The sequence below is a fragment of the Pieris rapae genome, chromosome 2 (assembly GCF_905147795.1).
Source record: "Pieris rapae chromosome 2, ilPieRapa1.1, whole genome shotgun sequence".
Taxonomy (NCBI): Eukaryota; Metazoa; Arthropoda; class Insecta; order Lepidoptera; family Pieridae; genus Pieris; species Pieris rapae.
In genome coordinates, this window is record NC_059510.1 from 4,397,199 (window position 1) to 4,418,684 (window position 21,486).

The following is a 21,486-nucleotide window of genomic DNA, read 5'->3' on the forward strand; positions in this document are numbered from 1 at the left end:
TTTTAACCGGCACCGGATTTTTAAGAGGGAAACGTCCCTGTTTTGACCCTGGGCCACAATGCACAAAACATGCGGGCCATAATAAAAAAAATGTTCAAAATTCAATATATTATATTAAATATCTCTTGACCACTTGACACTGAGGACTTCGTTTGACGTTTCATAAATGACAAATAAAACCAAGGTTCCGTTTGTTTGTACATCTCAAAATAAATTATTTTTTATTAACAAATAAATAGTTTAATTAATAAATTACCGTTCAAATGGCGACTCCAACCCCTGATACTTCTGAACAATACGATCAGGTAAACTATCAACTTTTCTCCATTGTGTTTGATAAATTGATAAATTACTAAAGAATGTTATTTCTAGTTCGAAGATGATGAGTCTGAACAGCAATTGGGGGCTACAGCATCTGGGCGTAAACGACTATTTAGTAAAGAACTTCGCTGTATGATGTATGGCTTTGGAGATGATCAAAATCCATACACAGAGAGTGTTGATTTCCTAGAGGACCTGGTTATCGAATTTATTACGGAAACTACTCATAGGTATTGTGGACTATAATTTATTAAAAAGCCTTAATAGTTTCTTAACTGATATGTACGAAATATATTCCTTATTTTCAGAGCTATGGAAGTTGGTAGACCAGGTAGAGTTCAGGTAGAGGATATAATATTTCTGGTTCGTAAAGATTTTCGAAAATATGCTAGAGTTAAAGACCTTCTTACAATGAATGAAGAATTAAAGAAGGCTCGAAAGGCCTTTGATGAAGTTAAATATGTTGGTGAGTAATGTTTGATGTTTATGGAATGTCTTGTGATACATTTATTGTTTAAAATTAATAAACATTTTAACAACTAAACCCAGCATTCTTATATTATAGAAGATCAACAATAATATTGGCAGTTCATGTGATGCCCATGCTTCTAGAGTGATGCAAGTAATTTATTTTTTAAACACATTGCTTTTGTGTTTTGCACTATGTTACTAATTATACAAAAAAGAGTGAATGTACATGCATTAAAACTAATACTTCTTTGGCGTATGGAAAAAAACTAAAATGCCGATTACTATAAATATTAAAATATTAGATTAACAATAAGTAATCAAATTAATCAAAAAGATTTTAAAATTTGTTTGTTATAATAAGAATATAAAAAATAATTAAAATATCAATAAATCAAATTTTAACTAATAGTTAAAATCCCAGTTTGTATAAACACTCAGCATTTAAGGTTAATATAAACAAGTATAGAAAATTATTTAATTTTTTTATTTAAATATACGAGAAATACAACAAAACAAAAACATTTTTTAGATAATAATGTAATAATTTTCATTCAAAACAGTTTAATTAAATCAGTTTTATCACTAATATTCAATATATTTAGATATACTAATTAATAATAAAAAATAATATCACAGTGGCATATGAAATTAATATAAATATACCTATATAAATAAACACACATAATAAAAACACCAAAATAATAATATTTATTTATTCACACTGTTTAATTGTACTGTTACAAAACAAATGTTCTAAATATAAAAATACTAGAATATATTACAACTTGATACATAGTTCTTGATTTTCATGCCAACTAGAACTAATTTTACGATATAGAATTCAGATGACATTTTCTAAAATTCTCTCTCATAATTTTTCTCCATCGCGCCAGAAGAAGTATAACTTCAATAAATAGTTAATAAAGAAAATAGGCAGTGACTAACACTATTTGTCGTTTAATTAATTAATTCTAAGGGATTACTGGGCAGTATGTTGTAGTTTTCATAATAAACATGCCTTATGTATCCACAACAGCTGAATTGTGTAGTATTTGTAGAACAAAATGGTGGTGTATATAACACTAAATAAATGATTTATTTGTTATTTCAGAGTGATAAGTTTCAATAAAAATTGGACAAAAACTGTGAGTATTGCTTCAAATTGTGCAACTGGCGATAATCAAATATTTGGGTCACTTTTATTTTGTATTATTTTTAGTATAGACTGGATGCACAATGTTTGCTGTCCCAGAAAGATTCCTAGACAAGAAGTACCTTTCTGCAGAAAAAAATAAAATTTCCTGGGATTAATGTTACAAATGTTTATGTTGTGGTTATTAAATTATACATGTATTATTGATGGCACAAGCAAAGGTCATATCGTTTCAATGAGCTTTTGTATTGATATTAATAATAATATTAAAATGTTCATTAAATAAAAATTAAAGGTAAATTGTTCAACATTTTATTGAATTTTGTGCATCATTAAAAAACATTCATGATAGTTATAAATCAAAATATACACAATAATCTCAAATCATGTTGCATAACCTAAATGTGCATTAAACATAACGTCATTCTAACAATAAGTGGCATAAAGCTAATTCTAATGTAAAATTCTAATAAACATGACAATGTATAAATATTAAAAAACTACATGAAACATTATAAAATATGGATTCAACATGTCAGATTATAAATAGGTGTAAATAAAAATATTTTCAGGTGACTAGACCTGTTAAAACAGCCAAACTCTACTTTGGTTTTAGAATATATCTCACAAAAAATTGGTCAACAATATTAAGATTATTATAATAAATAGGCCTGTTGGCAGTGAGTAAACATTATTTCTACTTTAGAATTCTAAAAACTTTAAAAATTCCTAATTAAGCAGAAGCATAAATCTTAAAACAGTCCTTTGAGGAATGCACACAAAATGCAATATAAATAAGGCCTTATAAGGAAGATCTTAATTTGAGCCCTAATATACAAAAATTATACATATCTAAGGACACTTGATAAATTAATGTTTACAACATTATAAATATGAAATGGGAATAACATGATTAGGGTCTAAATATCTAGAACATTTTAACTAATAAGTAAAATAAGGCAAGTTGACTTGTAACCTTGTCTGGATCAGGCAATAAACTGGTAATAATTTGACAAGAACCATCACTTGTTATTTGAGGGTAATTGTTAAAAAAGCTGTTTTTGGTTTATAGCACCAGATAATTTTGACAACATTGTACTTTGGTAAAAAACTATATCATGCAATTGATTACAACAAACGTTTTCGTAATTATACGAATATCATAGTGAGTTTTAAATCACAGGGTAAATAGCCATAAAATGTGATGTCATACTCTCTTATGGTCTATGGTCATAACATTTTTAATCTGTGGGTGGTTCCATGGCAGCGATTATAGTTTTCATGACAGCGGCAGCCGTAAGAGCAGCATGGGGCTGCCATTCTTTTCCACGGGTGCCATCACGATAGTCAGATATACCTAGAAAAATAAACCTATGTTAAACAAGATCAGCAGAAAAACCTATTAACCCGTTTTATATAACAACTGACCTCTAATAGATATAAAGCAATCCTTCCGATTGCCAACGACGCTGTCCAACACGGCGTCGAGTTCGCAATCATAGGCCAAAGCGCGCGCGTGGTTAGCGAACGCGGCCCTTACTTCACCCCCGCATGACACCGCACGTCCGCCCGCTACTGGCGCACAATGCACGCGGGATTCGCGGCTGTAGCAATTTTATAATTTATTAAAAAAAAAAAGTAGTATAACCTTTTAATTCTGAGCCTAAGATATCTGTTTCGTGACCATTAATTTTTTTCAATAGGCCAGTCGCTAAATTAATTACAGGGCGTTTTCATCACAATTTAAAGTATTTTCACAGAAAGTTATTAGTACTAATTTAGTTTTTACGAATAATAAAGTTTTTGTTAAACGTTAATAATATTGTTAACATTCGTGTAATTCTGGTGTACGCCAGTATTACACATTTAAATAAAACTTTACCTTAAATTTATTAAATTAGTTATATACGAGTGCTTTTCCTTTTGTAACAATCAAATAAATCTACGTTTACATGCGGCAATGCGTTTATTTTAATAATTCCTGATATTTACAGTGACTGACAACTTTTACCCTCTTTTTTTAAATTCCATGTTACTTCCAAAAGAAGTTCGTCCGTTACCTTACTTATAATCAAATATTACATAATCAATTATATTATAACAATTAAATATTACATAATATTGTTCATTCTTTATATGAAAATTATCAAAATAAGGAACCTATTCTGAAATTCTTGCAATGGATAACCAATATACTTTTGTTAGAATCTTTTAATACTAAGTAAGTATATTGTAACTTTATTAAGCGTAGTGTGCTACACCTATCATTTTTACTGAAGATAGAAATTTATTTAAATTCTAATTTAAATCAGTGAAAATTAACACCGTATATAATCTTACGTTTTTTCACCGGCTGGTGCAGGATGCGACACTTCTATAAATGCTCCATCTCCTACATCAACGCAGAGGCGATCTGTGCCTTGCTCTGGCACCTCCCAGCGGCCTGGCATGCCCTTAAGACGCTCTAGACCTAGAAACAGAAATAATAATAATATATTATTTCTCACAAAAACATATACAATAATTGTCATTCTTCTTTGGAGCAACTGCTATTGCTTAAGTGAGACTGATGCCTGTTAAAGGTTGTGCACCTGTGTTACAGGTCATCAGGCCTCCACCACTTCGGATCGACAAAATGATTATAAGTAAAGAATAGACAATTATGGTTACAGTATGTATGTTAACAAAATAAGAAATATATACGTTTTTCTACAATAGTATAAACATAAGGAATATATATATATATTATAAGGAAACCACATGGTGTATGTGTGTGTGTTTGTGTATGTGTGTGTTCTGAATAATTGACGTAATAGTATTAGTAGTAGTAGAAATAGCTTTAATAAGAAATTTAAGTTGATTGAAATTCAATAATTATAGGATTTCAATTTGTTATCGACTGTAAATTTCTAGACCAACGGTCTAATAGAAAAAAAATGTAAATGGTAATTGCTGGTACAGTCTTTTATCTTGGAACCCAAAAACGTTTTCCCAGGTTTATTAATTTTCCTAGAAATCGATTTGAATAACAAAAAAACGGGTACTTGATAGGACTTAATAGAATTTCTTATGTTTGTAGAATATTAAATACCTTCTTGTACATATGTAGTCCAAAGGCCATTCGAATGAGCAATTCTCTGAGCTAGTTCTTGCAAGAGGAAATTCACTGGTTTGTATGGCTTTACTTCGTAGTCCCACCCGCCTTTCTCGTTACGCTCTGCTTTCTCACAGTATACATATACATTTCTGAAATTATATTTTATTTGAAACTTTCCAACTCTAGGATAAAGTAGCTTGTTAGGAAAATCATAAGGATAATTTATATAATATTTATTTATAGCACTCACTAGAAGGGATACAGTATAATAATTAATTAATATCGGTTGTTATGAATGGAATACAAGGTAATTCCCAATAAATAGATCGGCGCTATGACGTTAATTAATGAAATCAGCATTAATTACCAATTAACCCAACAAATTTGAGGTTAACAAGCACACGTTGGTATCGTGAAAATGTGTCCATTTTAACTATGGACTATGCAGGATAAGCTCGACGAAGTCATCAAAAGACAGCCTTTTCTTGCTAGCTGGTATGAGAAGCGTCATTTGTGTATGGAATTAAAGATAAATTAAAAAAAAGAATTATTTCTTGCTTTCTAATTTGGTTCCCTATTTTCAAAATTGAGACCTATTTGTATCGGTTTAAGTTTAAATTATTTCAGTGAAGTTGGTATAACATGCTGACACGTATTGCCGAATTCATTACATTATTATGGCAATACTGACAAAAACTACTGGTGTATTTTTCGCTCTTAAATTGTAGGTCAAACCTTTTATAGCGTCACCATGGAGTTGATGAACCGTTAAATTCGTATAAAGCCTTGACGGTTTTGTGTCGAGAATTCTTAATATGCATAAAGAAATATTCGAGAGCTAATACTGTTATTTCGCTATATGCAATTTCACATACAAGTAAGTTGACCTACGTAATAGACAATGCACTAGATGCTAAAAAAAAATCTTTTTGTTATTTATGTTTATTATCTAGTTCTTAATTAATGCATAATGCAATTACTCTTGCTTCTTATAATGAGATTCTCAATACATTTAATATATTTTTCCCAGTCAAGGCTCAATGATAATTTTATGTATAGAAATTACCGCGCGTACTAACCCACAGGGAAACTGCAGGTGACATTCCGTGAACGTGACACAAATGAAATTTAATTCAACATTTTATACTATAAGACTTAGTCATAGACACTTAGATCCTTGTTTATTTTTATTAACAAATTATCTCATAACAATGTGTGTTACATACTAATTTTCAGAAGGAATAAAAAAAATTAAATCATTTCTGACGTATAAACGCTTGTTTAAAACAAACGATTCACATGTAAAAAAAAATAACAAATAATGAGGGAAATGATAGGAACTTCAAAAAGAACACAGGGTGGGTACTTAATGTTGCGATTGTTATCTGCCTAGAGTTACTAATAAACTTAATTAACAACACGGGCTTTAATCGTATTAATGATACGGTAGAAATCCTTTAATAATTTGGTTAGTGTCAGTAATTATCATAATTTCGTCGATTGCGTGCAAGAAAATTTTTTGATGTTTTGTGAGCCAATAATATTTTTTTAGGTCTTATACACACATAACACAGGAATTTAAAAAAAACAATTATTGAATAAGTGTGGGAGTCCTGATTTGACTTATTAGATCGATCGGATACGTCCTCAAATAGTTATTTGAGATGTTTAATGCTAGGGACCTTCTAAAGTATATCGCTTAATTCGCTTTACATATTTAGTATTAAATATTTTTAGCAAGTAAAATAATGTAACAAATTACATACTTATCCCGCAAATCCTGCGCAGGAGTGGAAACAACAACGTCACCAAGGCGCACGTGTTTCTTATAATCCGTATAGTGAGGTACGCCACCACCAACGCCAACCAAGAATACGTACTCCACCTTAAACAACCATCTAATTTTAACACCCATTAAACAGCTGTTTAATATTTACAATGTAAACACTCACGCCATTCTTATGAGTAACAGCTGCCTAAGAAATATTTTTGCAAAGGAATTTTTTAATTTTGTAAATCCTCTACAGCTTTCGTAATTTTAAATATGGAACACTTCGGTAAACATATTTATAAACCAAAATTTTGTACTAAAATCGTTTTAGCCTTGTAACTCTGAGTCGCAATTTAGTATCGCTGAGTATCACTCCCGGATGAAGACATATTTCTAGTACATACAATATCTGGATAAATTTGACTCGTCTAAAATTTTTGTAATATACAAGCCTCGTTTTTAACCAGACAATTTGTAAAACAATGCAAAATTCAAATGTAATTTATATTACCTACGTTTCAATATAATTATTTTACAAAACAATAAGAAATACTATATTTCAAGGTTATGGAAAGGTTAAATGAATTACGGCCTCATTGTAAGATGTAATACAATATTTATTTAAAAATATATTTTACATAAAGCACGTTTGGAAGATATCTTTCGCCATATGGCTGATTGGAATGTAACTATATTCGATTCAGCCGTCTAAAGTTATTTTAGTAGGAATGCACGCGTATTAAAATACGACTTTGATCGATTTTAATACTAGCTCTTGATTACTGTATCAATCAATCAATTTCACCTACATATATTAATATATAATTTGGCATATTGTGTTCATGTAAAGCAAAATAACATTTGTTCCCTTTGGGTAACGTGATTACAATGCTACTCCCTGTGTATTCTTTGCCAATGAGTAGGGAATAGGGATACTCATTCATATTTAATGACGTGGAATAAGTAATACCTGTATCTTATATTCCATAAACATTTTTTATTTTATTAACAGGATTAAAATTATTTAAAAATGTCAAGTTATTAGTTCTGTCATATCAAAAGTGCTACTACATGCATCATTGGGACATACTTTTTCGTTTCTAAATGAAAATATTATTTATTTTATTGTTTTGAAAATTAGACACACATTAAAGTTTAAATGTATCAAGGACAGATTGAACGTAACAATTAAATGGAAACTAAACAAATCGGTGTCAGCAACAACAATATGCATGCATGTAAATGATGTGCTAGGAGTATTTCTCCGAAGTTAATCTCGTTGTCGTAGCTTCGTTTATGCTATTGTCAGTCAACCAAATCAGACAATTCGAAAATCTTAAATTGTTCCTAAGAAAATATCATTAATAGGTATATAATAATAACGAATTGAATCCTGTTCAGAAAAAAACATTTCGGACGCCTTTCTTCCATATATTTATTTTGACTGTTATTTGAAGCGTATAAAACAGGATTTGTGGTACCTGCTCTTAGAGCCATAATTTCACATATATCCGTGGGTTTCGTTACTTATGATAGACAGGATTTTGGAAGGGACTAGAGATCACCTATTGGGTGGACTGAAGATCACAAAAAAGCGCTAAGCCGACTTCTCCTTAAAAGAGGCTTTATCAGCGCAACAATTGATAATAAAATAGGGGGTAAGGTCGTAAGTATTTAAAATCGTAATCATAAATGTTAACGACCTTATAACGATACAAGATAATTTAGCTTAAATATGGACGAAAATTAGAAAGATTTTCCACAAAAATACACTAACATTTTCGCAAAATTTTCGTAATGACAGTACATTTATGAGAAAAAATGTGGTTGTTAGTCCGGACAAAAAGTACCAACGAGGTCTATAGTTTGTATATAAGCTGAATCCGTAATACCTATAATTTTACCTTTTGGAATATTCCAAGCAATCTGGTAGTAGTATTTCCAGCAGCAGTCATAGCTTCCCTGGTCCGTCCCACGGATGGCAATTTGGTGGTTACCACGCGATGAGCGCCAATAGTACCCAAGGTATACACGTTTGACTCTCCTATAAAAATACAAATTAATTAAATTATGTGGCCGTGGTTCCTCCCATATACTTATAAACATATTTTAACCCTCTATTTTTTATTATTGTACCTGTATGATTAAAAGAAATATGATTTCATATATAAGTTAATTTTGTTTGTAAACTACAACGATATTTGCGTGTATCTCATCTCATATACGGGGAATCCCAATCAAGGTAGCTACATATTTTTCCTCCACTAGCAATAAAGGTAAAAAAAAAATCAAATATTATTTTAGCATTTACTTTAGCACACACGTCTATACTGTAAGAAACATGTCATCCAATATTAAAAAATGAAACAATTCTTGACACTTTTATTATATATTAACCGGTTTTGATTATAATAATTTGCGCCACCAATACGTGACTCACAAAGTAGTTAATATTATTGTAAAATAAACTGAACAGACCACAATAATCCATTTGAGGTAAAGCACGTATGTAAATGAATATTCTCCAATATTCAAGAGTATAGATATGTGATACGATGTTAATAAGTGTTCGAATAATTGTTTTTTTAATTATGATAATAAGCAATGGAATGGCACGAAGTGTGCATAGTGCCCCAAATAATAGTGAACCTTCCATATCCTACAATCTGCCTACAGAGTTGTCCAGCGGAACCATTATAACAATAAATGGGAAACTTAAGATTGATTCCACGTAAGTATACTTTAGCAGTTTTTTGACATACAAGTAAAAGGTGAACGAACGGCTTATTAACAAAGAGTGCAAGCTCATTCTTGGCATTTGAGAAATTAAATAGTTAGTTCATTAATACAATATATGCTGATATTATAGTGAGGTGGCCTAAATATCTATGAGCGACCTCGTCAATAAATTGTTTTCCAATAAACTAGATTCGCTCCTTGTTTGAATGTGCAGCAATATTCGAAAGTGAATTAATTTTGAACGAATATACTAATAATTCGAGTCGGTATTTTGTATAAGTCTTTAAAACCAATAATACTGTGTAGTGTGTGTGTGTGTGTCGTCGTGGTGGTTCATTTGAGATCAAAAATATATTCGTTCTCGTCAAAAAATTGAATATCGAATATCTCACAAAATATTTTAATAATAGTAATAAATACCTACTAGCCTACTTTTAAAGGTAGGCAGCGCTTATAAGTGATTCCGCCATCCAATGGCATTTCAAAAGCCAGAGGTTCGCACGATTGCTGGCTTTTTAAACGATGAAAGTAATATTATGTCTATCTTATCTTTAGGAGCTCCTAAAATACTAAATTGACTTCCGTCCGTTTCCAGTCATATATTATATATATTACCTGCCTTTTTATCAAATAATCTACTGTTTCATAACTTTTAATAATTGAAGCTTCAAATCAAACAGGTTAAGGATAATGCTTTTGACGAAAAATGGGATTGATTATGCCTGCGGAATGACGTTCGAACCCCAAAAGGAAGTTGTTATACAAGATTCAACGGAAATCCCGTATAATGTTCGTCATACAGATGGTATTTTTTTTAACTATTAAATAATAAAAAAAATAAGATTCGCAATTATTGTCTGCGGTAAAATCCTCATTTTGAGAGACCTCTTTTGAGGCAATCCGTTTATTTTGTATATCTTTATCATTAAATAAATGATTGTTAAAATTTTATAACCAAAAATCCGTGCAGCCTGTCTATCTACTGTCTACTATTAAAAACTATTTCGTTTCAACATTAGGGTAATTTTAAAAGTTCATAAAAATTTCGAGACATGCTACTGCAAGCCGCTCAGTGCTCTTCTCGTTATAATTATAATATTAAACTCACAATAATATTTATTACACTCCACTGAATACAATTTATATTTATAATTTTTTACCTACTGCTGTCGTTGTTGTAAAACTTGTTACAAAAAAAATCATATTGATGAAATGAGGTGAAAATTATATTTATTGGTTTGTTTAGAATAATATCGAATTCATTAGAATGTAACATTCTTCATATATCATAGAACTACTTAGTTTAAGTTGAAAACCTCCACAACCTCGCATATGAGTTCTGCACTTCCGGAATTCTTTGATCGTTTCCGGCTAAAAACTTGGCAGGGGAAAAGGTATCTTTATATTTAAACGTTTAATATTGTTCCAGACTCAATAACATATACGATACACATGGATGCAAGATCGGTGTATGAGACAATAGACGTCATAGAAATGTATTTTGAAAGTGATAACGCAGGTTTACAGACTTTAAATAGTTGCCAAGTAGATTCTCTAAGCAGTATTGAGAAAATTGTAATAAACGGCAAGCAGAGTGTTTTAAACATGACATTTAATTTTCAGAAATAAAGCTTGAAGTAAGTTTAAACTGCATGCGCAAACGCATACAATTTCTGTGATATTTTTCTAGTCAATTAATTATTGCGACTATCGGCTGGCCCGAGCTATTTGTTGAAATGTAATGTAACATGTTTTAATAAAAATGTTGAAACCCTTTCATGCTTTTATTATACCCAACACCATACTGTTTTCTGTTACTAAACACACCGAGGTAGTGTCCTCATTTAGATTTTGTATTCTTGAAGTAAAGGATAAGGAAAGATAAGTTATGCACGTCAATTGCTTATGAATAATACAAAACTTTACAACATCACGTACTCAAGCTGAAACAATCGTCTTGTTAAGTACATTTAACAAAACTTGTACGTATGTACCTCACATTATATATTTGTTTACATGCGAGATTTTTTACGGCAAGATTGTCCTACAAGGTTGCTTCAATTGCGAACACAAACACTACCTATGAAAATTGTCCATACTTGGCCGATATTTCTTATCTATTCTTCTGTCTAACCAAGTAAAACAGATTAGATAAAAGTAAATTTAAAAAAAAATAAGCTTTAATAGTAAGAATTTTCTATATTAAGTAGTCAACAACTGGTTTTTCTACGATGGTGTTAAATATGCATGGCCGACAACATTAACAATGATTTGGAGTTCTCTACTCGAACAATCAGTAATCAGAGAGAGTGTGCGGGGTGGGCGCAGGCTGGCATGTTCGAAATTAACTATACGTGCGTAAGTGCTCCGAGACCGCCGTAGGCAAACCAACTAAATATGAGTGTCAAATAATAAATTCTAAATAAACGCATACGCATAACCAACGTATGCTTTCCTAAATAAGCAGTATTGCGTGTCATAGAATAGGCAGTTTTGTGGCATTGAGAAGTTTAAGGTGATTTTATTTAGATTCAAGGTGTGTGTGACTTCGACTTGTGATCGGTAGGTACCAATATCAGTGTTTATTTTCAACATTACGTCACCTCTAACCGAGCTACGTATAGCGCATTAAATCTCTCCTTGATACGCACTGAACGTTCGTTAGAGTTAGTTAATCAGTTATATTTAAAGAAAATATACATTTTGTGCTTTTAATATGCTAAAAATGTGTTGGGACTGTCTCTTTGGGTAAGATTAGTATTTTTAGAAAACAAAATATAAGAATAATGTACGGTGTCGTTAATTTGAATAATTCTTTAACTTGTACGTATTTTATTTAAATAATATAAATTTACGATTAGTTGAGTGAACTTGAAGTATAAACTAGCAACCAATTAAATTCCGGACTCTAGGTGAACTTGAAAGTTGAAGCATGCGCATACCGCATTAGCTACAAAATGTCAATGTCAAACCTTTTAAAATGTAATTAATAATAGATTCTCAAAACAAAATGCGGAATGTAAAAGAAAACTTTAAACTGTTTTAAGCTATTTAAAATGTAAGAATAATAATAATTTAATATTTGTATAGATAAAGTGTTTAATACAAATAGCTCATCAGTGAATTAAAGTATCTCGATAAAAGTAGGTAGTGTTATGTTAAATGTAAATAATTCAAATAAGTATTTTCAAAGTAACAATAATTTTAAAAAGTAAATTAAATATATTAAAGGTTAGAATAATTAACTATAATAATTAACAGGTAATCTGTAAAACAGGTTGCCGAAGTACAAATGGGAAATAACTAAATAAAATAATTTCCTCAACTGCTATTTCATAGCACAAACGTGAAGTGTATGAAATATATTACCAATTTATTGTTTTCACTATTTAAAAATGTAATTTTAAGATCAAATGAAGCACATGATGGTATTAATGGAAGAACAGTAAATGACTATGCATTAGGATCAACTTCACATAGGGAGAACGAAATGGCGTTTAGATTACCAAGACCACTGGAAACTGGTGATATTATAAAAATTGAGGGGATAATAAAATCAGATGACAGACAAAAGTAAGTTTCACATGGTTTGCCATTATAATTAACCTTATGTGAAGCAATAATTGGATTTTATTTGACTGCATTTTAGTATATTCTGCAATGTGACAATTATATTGGTTATTAGTAAGCAGATTGTAAACACAGATAAACATTAGTGTGATATGTTGATAAATAAATGTTTTAATGAAAAATTTACTTTGAATCATAAATAACAATAATTACAGATTTCGCATGGCATTGACCACTGGGGAAAATTATATAGATAAACTTAATATAGCCTGTGACGTAGAAGCTGATTTCCTTAATAATCAATTTGTAATACGAACAATAGTTAATGGGCAAATATATGATAAAATTCTAGACTCATCAAGAGGAGATCCTTCACCTACAGATATGTTTCCAGGTATTGCTTTTTCCTACGTATTGTATATATCCAAGTGGTTTAATTACTAATAGATATATGTTTAAAGTAAGTTTTGTTTTAAGGTTGTAAATTTCAGTAGATCTTAAAGATTATTTCAATTGTAGTGCATAAGTGATACATATTTTATTTGAACAGTTTTATCATGATATTATATTGAGATTTTGTTTTTTTCAGACTCAGTACCTGAATTTACCCTTGAATTCAATGTTGCAGAATATAACCAAATAGATATAAGTGTTGGTATGAGCTTTTTGTGTTCAGTTGATCTTAAACATAACTTGAGAAGTATATCACATGTACTGCTAAGTGATGACATATTAAATGTTAAAGAACTTTGCTTTAAATATAATCAGAATCAATAATATAACTTATTGATTTATGCCATTTTTGCATTTAGATTAGTATTTGAATAAGTATTATTATTATTAACCAACTTCAAAAGAAGTTATAAATTTAAAAATGTGATTTGTTTTGAGTGAGTTATCAATCTGTTTATAATCATTAAAGATAGAAACAGGTTTAAATTGAAATGAAAAAGTGATCTTTGAAAACAATATAAATTCTCGAAAATTTTATACAATCATGTAAAAAATTAGTATTTGTTGTGTAGTCTCACTATACCCACTTATGCATTTTTATACTAATACATATATAAGTAGTATAATAATTATAGTAGTAATAAATTATTTAATTTAATAATTATTTTGTATTCATCTTGATGTGATTTTCTATTTAATCTATTGTTTGGTAGAAGTTGTGTATACAATGTTAAAATGTATTTCTATGTATATTCAATACATATTGATTTACTATTACGTCAATACATATTCCCTTTGAAGCAAAATTATGCTTGGAAGTGAATAAAAACAAAAGGTTTGATCTAGATGAAACCATTATTTTAGAAAAAACACCATATCTCAAAATGATAAGAAAGTTGTATGACTAATTAAAATAAGTCAACTCTATTAATTTATTTTTTGGAGTTAAATTTACATTTTTAGATATATTATTTTTAGTGTTTCTTTTTGTGTATGGTTTGGTTATGTGATGGTCCGTAAATTGAAGCATTTTAGTCATTATTTTTATCTGACGATTTATATACCAATAATAGCAATGTGCACAAATATTAGTAACATTTTGGTCATGTATGATTTCCAAACAATTATTTTATTTTAGTAGCTGCAATAAAATAAGGGGGGCTTCATCAACAAAAGGTATGAATTAGGTTTTTTTTATTAATTAAATTTTTGAATAAAATGAATGTTACAACAAGGCTTGGGTAAATATTTTTCAGATAATTATAAATGGCACATTATAAAGTTATTGAGACCTTTTACTTATACACTCCCACCAGTATTTAGTAATTATTTATTGAATGGATTAAATGATTGTATGATGTAAAATGTATTTTTCTAATACTCATAATGGGAAAAAAGCACTAATTATACTAGTAGATATTATTATTAATAATTTAAAATTTATTTAAATAATAAATATTCTAGTCTAGACATTGTTAAAACAAAGTTGTTTTACCCATAATAGAGTAATTATATTGTTGACCGCCTGATGCACTGACTTAAATATAATAAGTAAACATTACTTACCAACTGTTGTGAATCGCACATATGTCTCTTGATTATCCATCATGGCGTCAACAGCCTGCTTCTCGCAGTACAAGGCAGTCACTACAGCAATGGTTGGTTGGCGAGATGAACACAATGTTGGCATTTGTTTCACTACCTAAATTGAAAATTTATAGATTTTATAAAACATGCTAAAAAGTAGATAAAAAAAGCAAACATTAAAATTACATGTATATTTTTATACCAGAGTAGCTGTATCTATTTTTGTAGACAATGTTTATGTTTTTTTTATTCATTAAAAGTTATTTATATAAATATGTTTAGCTATCTAATATAAAATTATACACATAAATATTTATAAATTAAACTAGATCTATCATATCATATTTATACTATATTTTTCTTCTGATAAACATAGAATATCTACCTGTGTATCAACACTGTGCTGCCGTATGTATAAACCATCTGATATTGGTCTAGTGAGACCCTTCTCTTCCAAAGACTCCAATGCATCTTTAACCTCCGCTTTGGACCATGGACCAGCTCTAAAAATTCAAATACATGATATCCATTTCCAAATAACCTCATTATCCAATGCCAGAAATGTATATTAATTAAGTAAGCACAAAGCAGACAGAGAGAGAGAGGCATGCATTTCTTCATACTAAGTTTTCATAATGGCATTGTTATGAAGAACATTAAGGCAATTTTTTAGACGTAATGGTTGTGGCGGTGCAAAAAATTAAGCAGACTTACGTGACAAAATCTTCTACAGTCAACGGATTTGGGTATGCATTTTCAATCATATCCAATACCTTTTGTTCCGAAAATTGAGTTTGATTGGCTATACTGTCATCAATAAAAGCTGAAATTAAATATAGATTTTAATCTTTTGCGAGTCAGTTTCTGTGACATGCAATAATCAACAGTATTGCTCATTCTAGTGTATACAAATAAGAATAAGGTGTCAGAATTATATTTGGTTCCTATAGTTATGGCTTTAAAATACCTCATTATAAGAGAGTTGTACACCAAAATGAGCACAGTGCAATGATTATAACAACTGTGTATTTACAGATTTGGTATAACTGAGACTTTTCATACAAATATGTAGCAAAAATAATAGAAATGCTTCTTATGTTTAACCTATACTGTTTTTAAATAAATCTTACAAGCCTACTTGGTACATTATATAATAGATACTTAAGCTCTGGGAGATATAACAATGTTATGGCTTAAATAAAGGCTAATGATATATATAAAAACAGTAAAAAAAAGAAACAGAGATGCACATTTATATGTAATTCAAATTTTTATTTACACATGGAAAAAACAGACCCAGCGTTGGGAGTCTTATTTACATCTATCACTAATGGATAAAAGTGATTTAGTGTTTTTGCTTATGAGCTGCATATGATTAAGTAATATATCTACATATTTATCACACTACTAAGGAATGTGTTATAGTTAAAGTGCAGTGAATAGCTTATAGTTTTTGTAGTTTTAATATACATGCTTTAGATTAAAATTAACAGCATTAACAGTGGAGAAAACTGCTTTCACTAATTAATGTATGTTTATATTATGGTGTAAGGTAAATAAAGTATTTCTCGAACAAATGTAACATACATTATTTTGTTTTAAAAGTTACTTGTACAGGAAAATATTAAATAAATGTGACTTATACATTAAGTTTACTAAGAACCAAAACAAACTGAGTCTGATAACATATAGCAGTTATTTGCAAAACTTATAAAACTCATGCAAACAAAATAACATATTAGATATATACATACTACCATTACAATACTTGTATATTATATCCTTACGCTGTATCACACCATTTGCCTCTGTTCATATAGAAAAACATGAAATATATGAATTTATGGATACTCAGAGTAGCTAATAATCATCTCTTAGAAATTTATTGATAATTTTTATATTTGGACTGACTGGACTGTTTTTCTTACTAAAGGACAATTTTTTTTTCTAGTATAAAACTTGATTTTAAAGATGTTTCAGGATGTAGCTTCTTTATACACACCAGCTTCTACAGCATAATGGTACCTCTGCGTTAGTGGTTCGAGTATGGCATTACCCAAACACCCTGGGTTCCATTCACAGATAAAATGAAAATAATACAATATATAAAAGTTAAAGATATTTGATCTAGTTACATACAATAAGAAATAAAAATTGATCTCATCCCCCTTGGAGAGTTCATACTTTAAACAGCTTATTATAGGATATAGGCAGTTTCATATTTCAACATAAAAATTAATAGGTCAATATAAAAGACCAACCTGGTGGCGGTGGACCTGTTCCCTCCTGTCTTAACTCCACCTCCAATACTTTCAAAAGATGATGTTTGTTCTGCATTAACTTAATTATCTTCTTTATAAAACCAACATAATCTGTAATCCCAAGTTATATGTATAGTAGTATATTATTTAATTTTAAAAATACATAATATTAATAGGTTATTTTTTTAAATAACACTTTCCCAAAAATTTAGTTTAATATTGGTACCTATATGACTAATCAATTTATAGCTCATAAGACTAGATTTTAAGACTGAGCTGAGATATAGATATTTTTTTTATAAATTATTTTAATAAATCTAGTAATTTTTTTGTTAAAATGTATTTGCAATTTACAATTTCATCCATACAACCTTGGATGTAATATATAAATTTATTATTGGACTGATTAATCCAATACCTCAATAATCCTCACAATAATCAGAAAATGGTAAAACCAGAATTCATAATTTAATTGTAAAGGCTTATCATTCAGGATAGGGTTTGTTATCACTCAATTTCAAGGCTAATGTTCCATAAATATTTATAATTAATTAAGTACATATACCATAAAGGATATAAGTATTAAATAGACTTGCAACAAATATTTGGTTACTATGCGGTATATTGCTAACGCACTGCATGACTACTTAATGAATGATTATAAAAGAAATGAGAACCTTACCCTTCTAAATTTTGATTACCACAATAATTCAAATACATAGAATCCTCCATTTTTGCAAATCCGAAAATTTATTATTTGAGTATTTGGTATTCAGCCTATTTGACTGCTTTTATTATATTTGGCCGAATACCAAATACTCAAATAATAAATTTTGTCATAAAAAATAATTGGTAAAATAAAATCTATTGATTACATATATATTCTTATTTTTATTTCTGTTATAATCATTTAAGTAGTCATTGGCACATAATCATCTTCTGATTTGCAAAAATGGAGGATTCTATGTATTTGAATTATTGTGGTAATCAAAATTTAGAAGGGTAAGGTTCTCATTTCTTTTATAATCATTCATTAAGTAGTCATACAGTGCGTTAGCAATATATCACGCAGAGCAACAGTGGTCGCGCAGAGGAGCGCGAAAAAATTACGTACAAATATTTGGCGCTAAACTCCAGCCAAATACTTTTGCCTAATATTCCGCTATTCGGTCAAGGGACTCGCCGAATATTCAGTATTTGATATATACTTTTCGTTGCAAGTCTAGTATTAATGTATATTTGCTTAAGTATTTTTTATGTCAGTTCTTTACCTTTAGGAAAATCCTGTGGACTTACAAGCTCCCTAAAGAACGCTTGAGCCTCATGTGGACATTCATGTAAGGACACATCAGGTTTAAACCAAAACCGTAAAGCTCTTGCTTCTCTTGTGTGGGTACCATTAGCAGCAGAAACCAAATATACACAAAATTCTAACTGTGCATGACAGGGCTCTGATAACCCATTTTCTGTAACATTTTATTAGACAATTATTAAGTTAGACAATTAATAATTTATTTTACTGTACAAATCCTAAATAAACTTACCATAAACCTTTTCTTTGTTTATAATTATTCCAGTGTGATCACCACCAGCAACATGAATTTTATCACTTGGTTCAGGTATGGTAACCGCTTTTCTTTCAATCACCAATATCGTAGATGTTGGGGTTTTACTTTTTGGTGTCATGATAACTTTTTCTTCTGTTTCAGCCATTTTAAATTCTTGCAGACTGCAACTCTCTGAATCGTAAAATTAAATATAATACCGTGAGATCAGAGGTGACTCATAACTTTGTCCTTTTCGAGGCAAACGTCAGCTACACCAAGCTTTTACAAACTTAATAGGAGCCAAGGTTGATTTATAAGCAGGCACACACTACGATACGGTATAGTTTAGTATACGTTAACTAGGTACCGAAGATTGTTAGATCAATGTTATTAAAATCGACATCATGGAATTTAGGGCGGAATGTGATGTTTTATGAAAGACAACTAAATAAAAAAAAATTAAATAGCCTAATTTATAATTATATATTTTGTACTTACAATATTATATAATTAATTTAAATTGATTAAAAATATGTTTCTAAAAAAAGTAACTAGTATTACTCTAATAAGACGAGTTTTAATTATTTTGTTTTCATATACTATTTGTTTGCCGCTTGAGCCTACTCCACAGATCAGTGATTACAACTACTACAGAATGTTCTCCCAGCTCCCTAGAATAAACGTCAAATACCTCGAAGTCTGAATATAGATTAAAAACCCTTATGTTATTGTTGTACACTCGGTAATTTCAAACTTTAAAGTGAACTTGAACATGTTCCGTTTCCGACTAAAATTTTCTGCCTTTTACTTTATCCTATATTGTATTATAATGCATTATCTTCTTTCATTATCAATAATAATATTAAGATTTAAATAATTATTATAATATATATTTAAATAAGTAAATGTTATCCTTTTAGCTAGCTTATCCTTTTGTTTTTTTTGACGTATTTCTTAATTTTTTTCGCGTTTAGTTTCCCTAGTTTTTACTTGAAACTGGCATAAAGTTTTCGTAGTTTTAATATACATGCTTTAGATTAAAATAAACAGGATTATCAGTGGAGAAAACTGCTTTCACTAATAAATGTAATTGTTAATGTTATGGTGTAAGGCAAATAAGTATTTCTAGAACACATATAACATACATTATTTTGTTTTAAAAGTAACTTGTACAGGAAAATATTAAATAAATGTGACTTATACACTAAGTTTACTAAGAACCATAACAAACTCAGTCTGATAAAATATAGCAGTTATTTGCAAAACTGATAAAACTCTTCCAAACAAAATAACATATTAGATATATAACTATTGCCATAAAATTTAAAAAAAAAGTGAACTTGAATGTATTTTTGATGTATGTAGTTACATCGAAAATATTATATATTAATACAATATTTAAAAAGTTATTTTGTATTTGTATTTCAATCTTAAAATATTATAACGTTTTAATATTACTGAACATTACTGACCTAATACATACATATTAATTACAATAATAATTAAATTCAACTATTTAAATTTGATATCTGTTAACTGTGCTTTCTCCTAGTTATGTTTTTTCTAACTTTTCTTTGCATATATTTTTTGCTATTACCTCAATTCCTCTTCATACATTACTTTTAGAGAACTTTATACTTTTCTAACAGATGAGTAAAATTTCGATTTAAGAGTACTTTAGTTATGGCTACCCTAGAGTTTATATTTAACTTAGTTTGTTTATTATGTTCAAGTGATAAATTGAATAGAGTACGTTTTTTTACTAAACAAAATCCCCCGTTTCAATAATACCTCTAAAAAACCCGTTAATAAATTTATACCCTAAAGTACCATTATTTCCTCTAAATTTGAGAGGAAAATGCTTAAACTAGCATGCATAAGTAGTTTATTTATTACTGAATAATGACGGAAACATTATTTTATCAAGAGCATACTTTAATAGGGAATAGAGGAACTACTCACGACAATAATCTAAGAAGACGGGAAATAAAATTTCTCTGGTCTTTGAAAAAGTTAAGTAACTTTAATTTTATGTCATCAGTCTTGTTCACGTTCAGTTTGATCACGGTTTGTTCCCACTTGTAGTCGTAGATGTCTTGATGATGTACAATACTAAAGACATATTAAATAAAAATATAACAGTGACTTGATCATTTAATCTAATTTTTTCGAATTGCTTACAACAATTTTGTATTTGCCATGAGTTTCCCGTATAATATTGCATACAGACGCCTCATGATAATTTGAATTTCCTGTTAGATTATTTTTCCGGTCCCTTAAAAAATACTCTATAAATTGAATAAAATCAATGTTTATTAATCTGAAATCTAAAGTCTACAGCAATTTTATTTTATGGTGTACAGGTTGGAACATTTTTTGAACATTTTACAAGTAAGTTATGACTTAAAGGTCTTTGTTACCAGGTCATAAAATTAAAAAAAAAATTGAATGTGTGTATGTACTCTGTAGTTTGTAACTTGTAAGTGTGTAATGATAGATGTATAGTGTTAAGTGTA

General features: G+C 29.4%; 4 protein-coding genes across 22 annotated transcripts; 3 read left to right on the forward strand and 1 right to left on the reverse strand.

Annotated features, from left to right (window-relative positions):
- The first annotated feature begins 143 nt into the window (after window positions 1–143).
- LOC110996437 (transcription initiation factor TFIID subunit 13) lies at window positions 144–2,253 on the forward strand. 16 transcript variants are annotated; one of them, XR_006750662.1, is made up of 6 exons: window positions 144–305; window positions 373–551; window positions 630–787; window positions 887–943; window positions 1,904–1,937; window positions 2,012–2,253. XR_006750662.1 is itself a non-coding variant. In XM_045631257.1 (6 exons), the coding sequence occupies exons 1-4, from the start codon at window positions 264–266 to the stop codon at window positions 936–938; spliced, it is 447 nt and encodes a 148-aa protein (XP_045487213.1). In that variant the 5' UTR covers window positions 144–263; the 3' UTR covers window positions 939–943; window positions 1,904–1,937; window positions 2,012–2,253. The 16 variants fall into 16 exon arrangements, 12 of the variants coding, with proteins under 12 accessions (XP_045487213.1, XP_045487223.1, XP_045487209.1 ...); XR_006750664.1 differs by having other exon boundaries at window positions 2,017–2,253; XR_006750661.1 differs by having other exon boundaries at window positions 887–939.
- On the reverse strand, window positions 2,234–19,625 carry LOC110996434. 3 transcript variants are annotated; one of them, XM_045631233.1, is made up of 14 exons: window positions 19,469–19,625; window positions 18,968–19,162; window positions 18,695–18,889; window positions 17,424–17,534; window positions 16,950–16,970; window positions 15,877–15,985; window positions 15,548–15,665; window positions 15,142–15,277; window positions 8,718–8,857; window positions 6,809–6,927; window positions 5,037–5,191; window positions 4,286–4,415; window positions 3,374–3,549; window positions 2,234–3,302 (listed from the first exon to the last, which is right to left on the reverse strand). In XM_045631233.1, the coding sequence occupies exons 2-14, from the start codon at window positions 19,134–19,136 to the stop codon at window positions 3,187–3,189; spliced, it is 1,695 nt and encodes a 564-aa protein (XP_045487189.1). In that variant the 5' UTR covers window positions 19,137–19,162; window positions 19,469–19,625; the 3' UTR covers window positions 2,234–3,186. The 3 variants fall into 3 exon arrangements, with proteins under 3 accessions (XP_045487189.1, XP_022119781.2, XP_045487192.1); XM_022264089.2 differs by having other exon boundaries at window positions 16,917–16,970; XM_045631236.1 differs by lacking the exon at window positions 16,950–16,970 and having other exon boundaries at window positions 19,469–19,624.
- On the forward strand, window positions 9,127–11,326 carry LOC110996436. The gene is made up of 3 exons (XM_022264094.2): window positions 9,127–9,544; window positions 10,233–10,357; window positions 10,982–11,326. Exons 1-3 carry the CDS (start codon window positions 9,369–9,371, stop codon window positions 11,179–11,181), a joined length of 501 nt encoding a protein of 166 aa, XP_022119786.2. The 5' UTR covers window positions 9,127–9,368; the 3' UTR covers window positions 11,182–11,326.
- LOC110996435 lies at window positions 11,736–15,009 on the forward strand. Of its 2 annotated transcripts, none has more exons than XM_022264092.2 (4): window positions 11,736–11,910; window positions 12,961–13,125; window positions 13,338–13,516; window positions 13,712–15,009. In XM_022264092.2, exons 1-4 carry the CDS (start codon window positions 11,819–11,821, stop codon window positions 13,897–13,899), a joined length of 624 nt encoding a protein of 207 aa, XP_022119784.2. In that variant the 5' UTR covers window positions 11,736–11,818; the 3' UTR covers window positions 13,900–15,009. The 2 variants fall into 2 exon arrangements, with proteins under 2 accessions (XP_022119784.2, XP_022119785.2); XM_022264093.2 differs by lacking the exon at window positions 11,736–11,910 and adding an exon at window positions 12,134–12,300 and having other exon boundaries at window positions 13,712–15,008.
- Window positions 19,626–21,486: the final 1,861 nt, after the last annotated feature.

Excerpts from the sequence above, each read along its gene's own strand:
- LOC110996434 (XM_022264089.2), bottom strand. The coding sequence starts at position 19,136 with ATGGCTGAAACAGAAGAAAAAGTTATCATGACACCAAAAAGTAAAACC. Across the intron at positions 18,890-18,967 it reads AAACAAAGAAAAGGTTTATG|AAAATGGGTTATCAGAGCCC; the intron begins GTAAGTTTATTT and ends AAAATGTTACAG. Across the intron at positions 5,192-6,808 it reads GCGCAGGATTTGCGGGATAA|AAATGTATATGTATACTGTG; the intron begins GTATGTAATTTG and ends ATATAATTTCAG.
- LOC110996437 (XM_045631251.1), top strand. The coding sequence starts at position 264 with ATGGCGACTCCAACCCCTGATACTTCTGAACAATACGATCAG. Across the intron at positions 306-372 it reads CTTCTGAACAATACGATCAG|TTCGAAGATGATGAGTCTGA; the intron begins GTAAACTATCAA and ends TGTTATTTCTAG. Across the intron at positions 552-629 it reads ATTACGGAAACTACTCATAG|AGCTATGGAAGTTGGTAGAC; the intron begins GTATTGTGGACT and ends CCTTATTTTCAG.
- LOC110996435 (XM_022264092.2), top strand. The coding sequence starts at position 11,819 with ATGATTTGGAGTTCTCTACTCGAACAATCAGTAATCAGAGAGAGTGTG. Across the intron at positions 11,911-12,960 it reads TCGAAATTAACTATACGTGC|ATCAAATGAAGCACATGATG; the intron begins GTAAGTGCTCCG and ends TGTAATTTTAAG. Across the intron at positions 13,126-13,337 it reads AAATCAGATGACAGACAAAA|ATTTCGCATGGCATTGACCA; the intron begins GTAAGTTTCACA and ends CAATAATTACAG.
- LOC110996436 (XM_022264094.2), top strand. The coding sequence starts at position 9,369 with ATGTTAATAAGTGTTCGAATAATTGTTTTTTTAATTATGATAATAAGC. Across the intron at positions 9,545-10,232 it reads AAACTTAAGATTGATTCCAC|GTTAAGGATAATGCTTTTGA; the intron begins GTAAGTATACTT and ends CAAATCAAACAG. Across the intron at positions 10,358-10,981 it reads TAATGTTCGTCATACAGATG|ACTCAATAACATATACGATA; the intron begins GTATTTTTTTTA and ends ATATTGTTCCAG.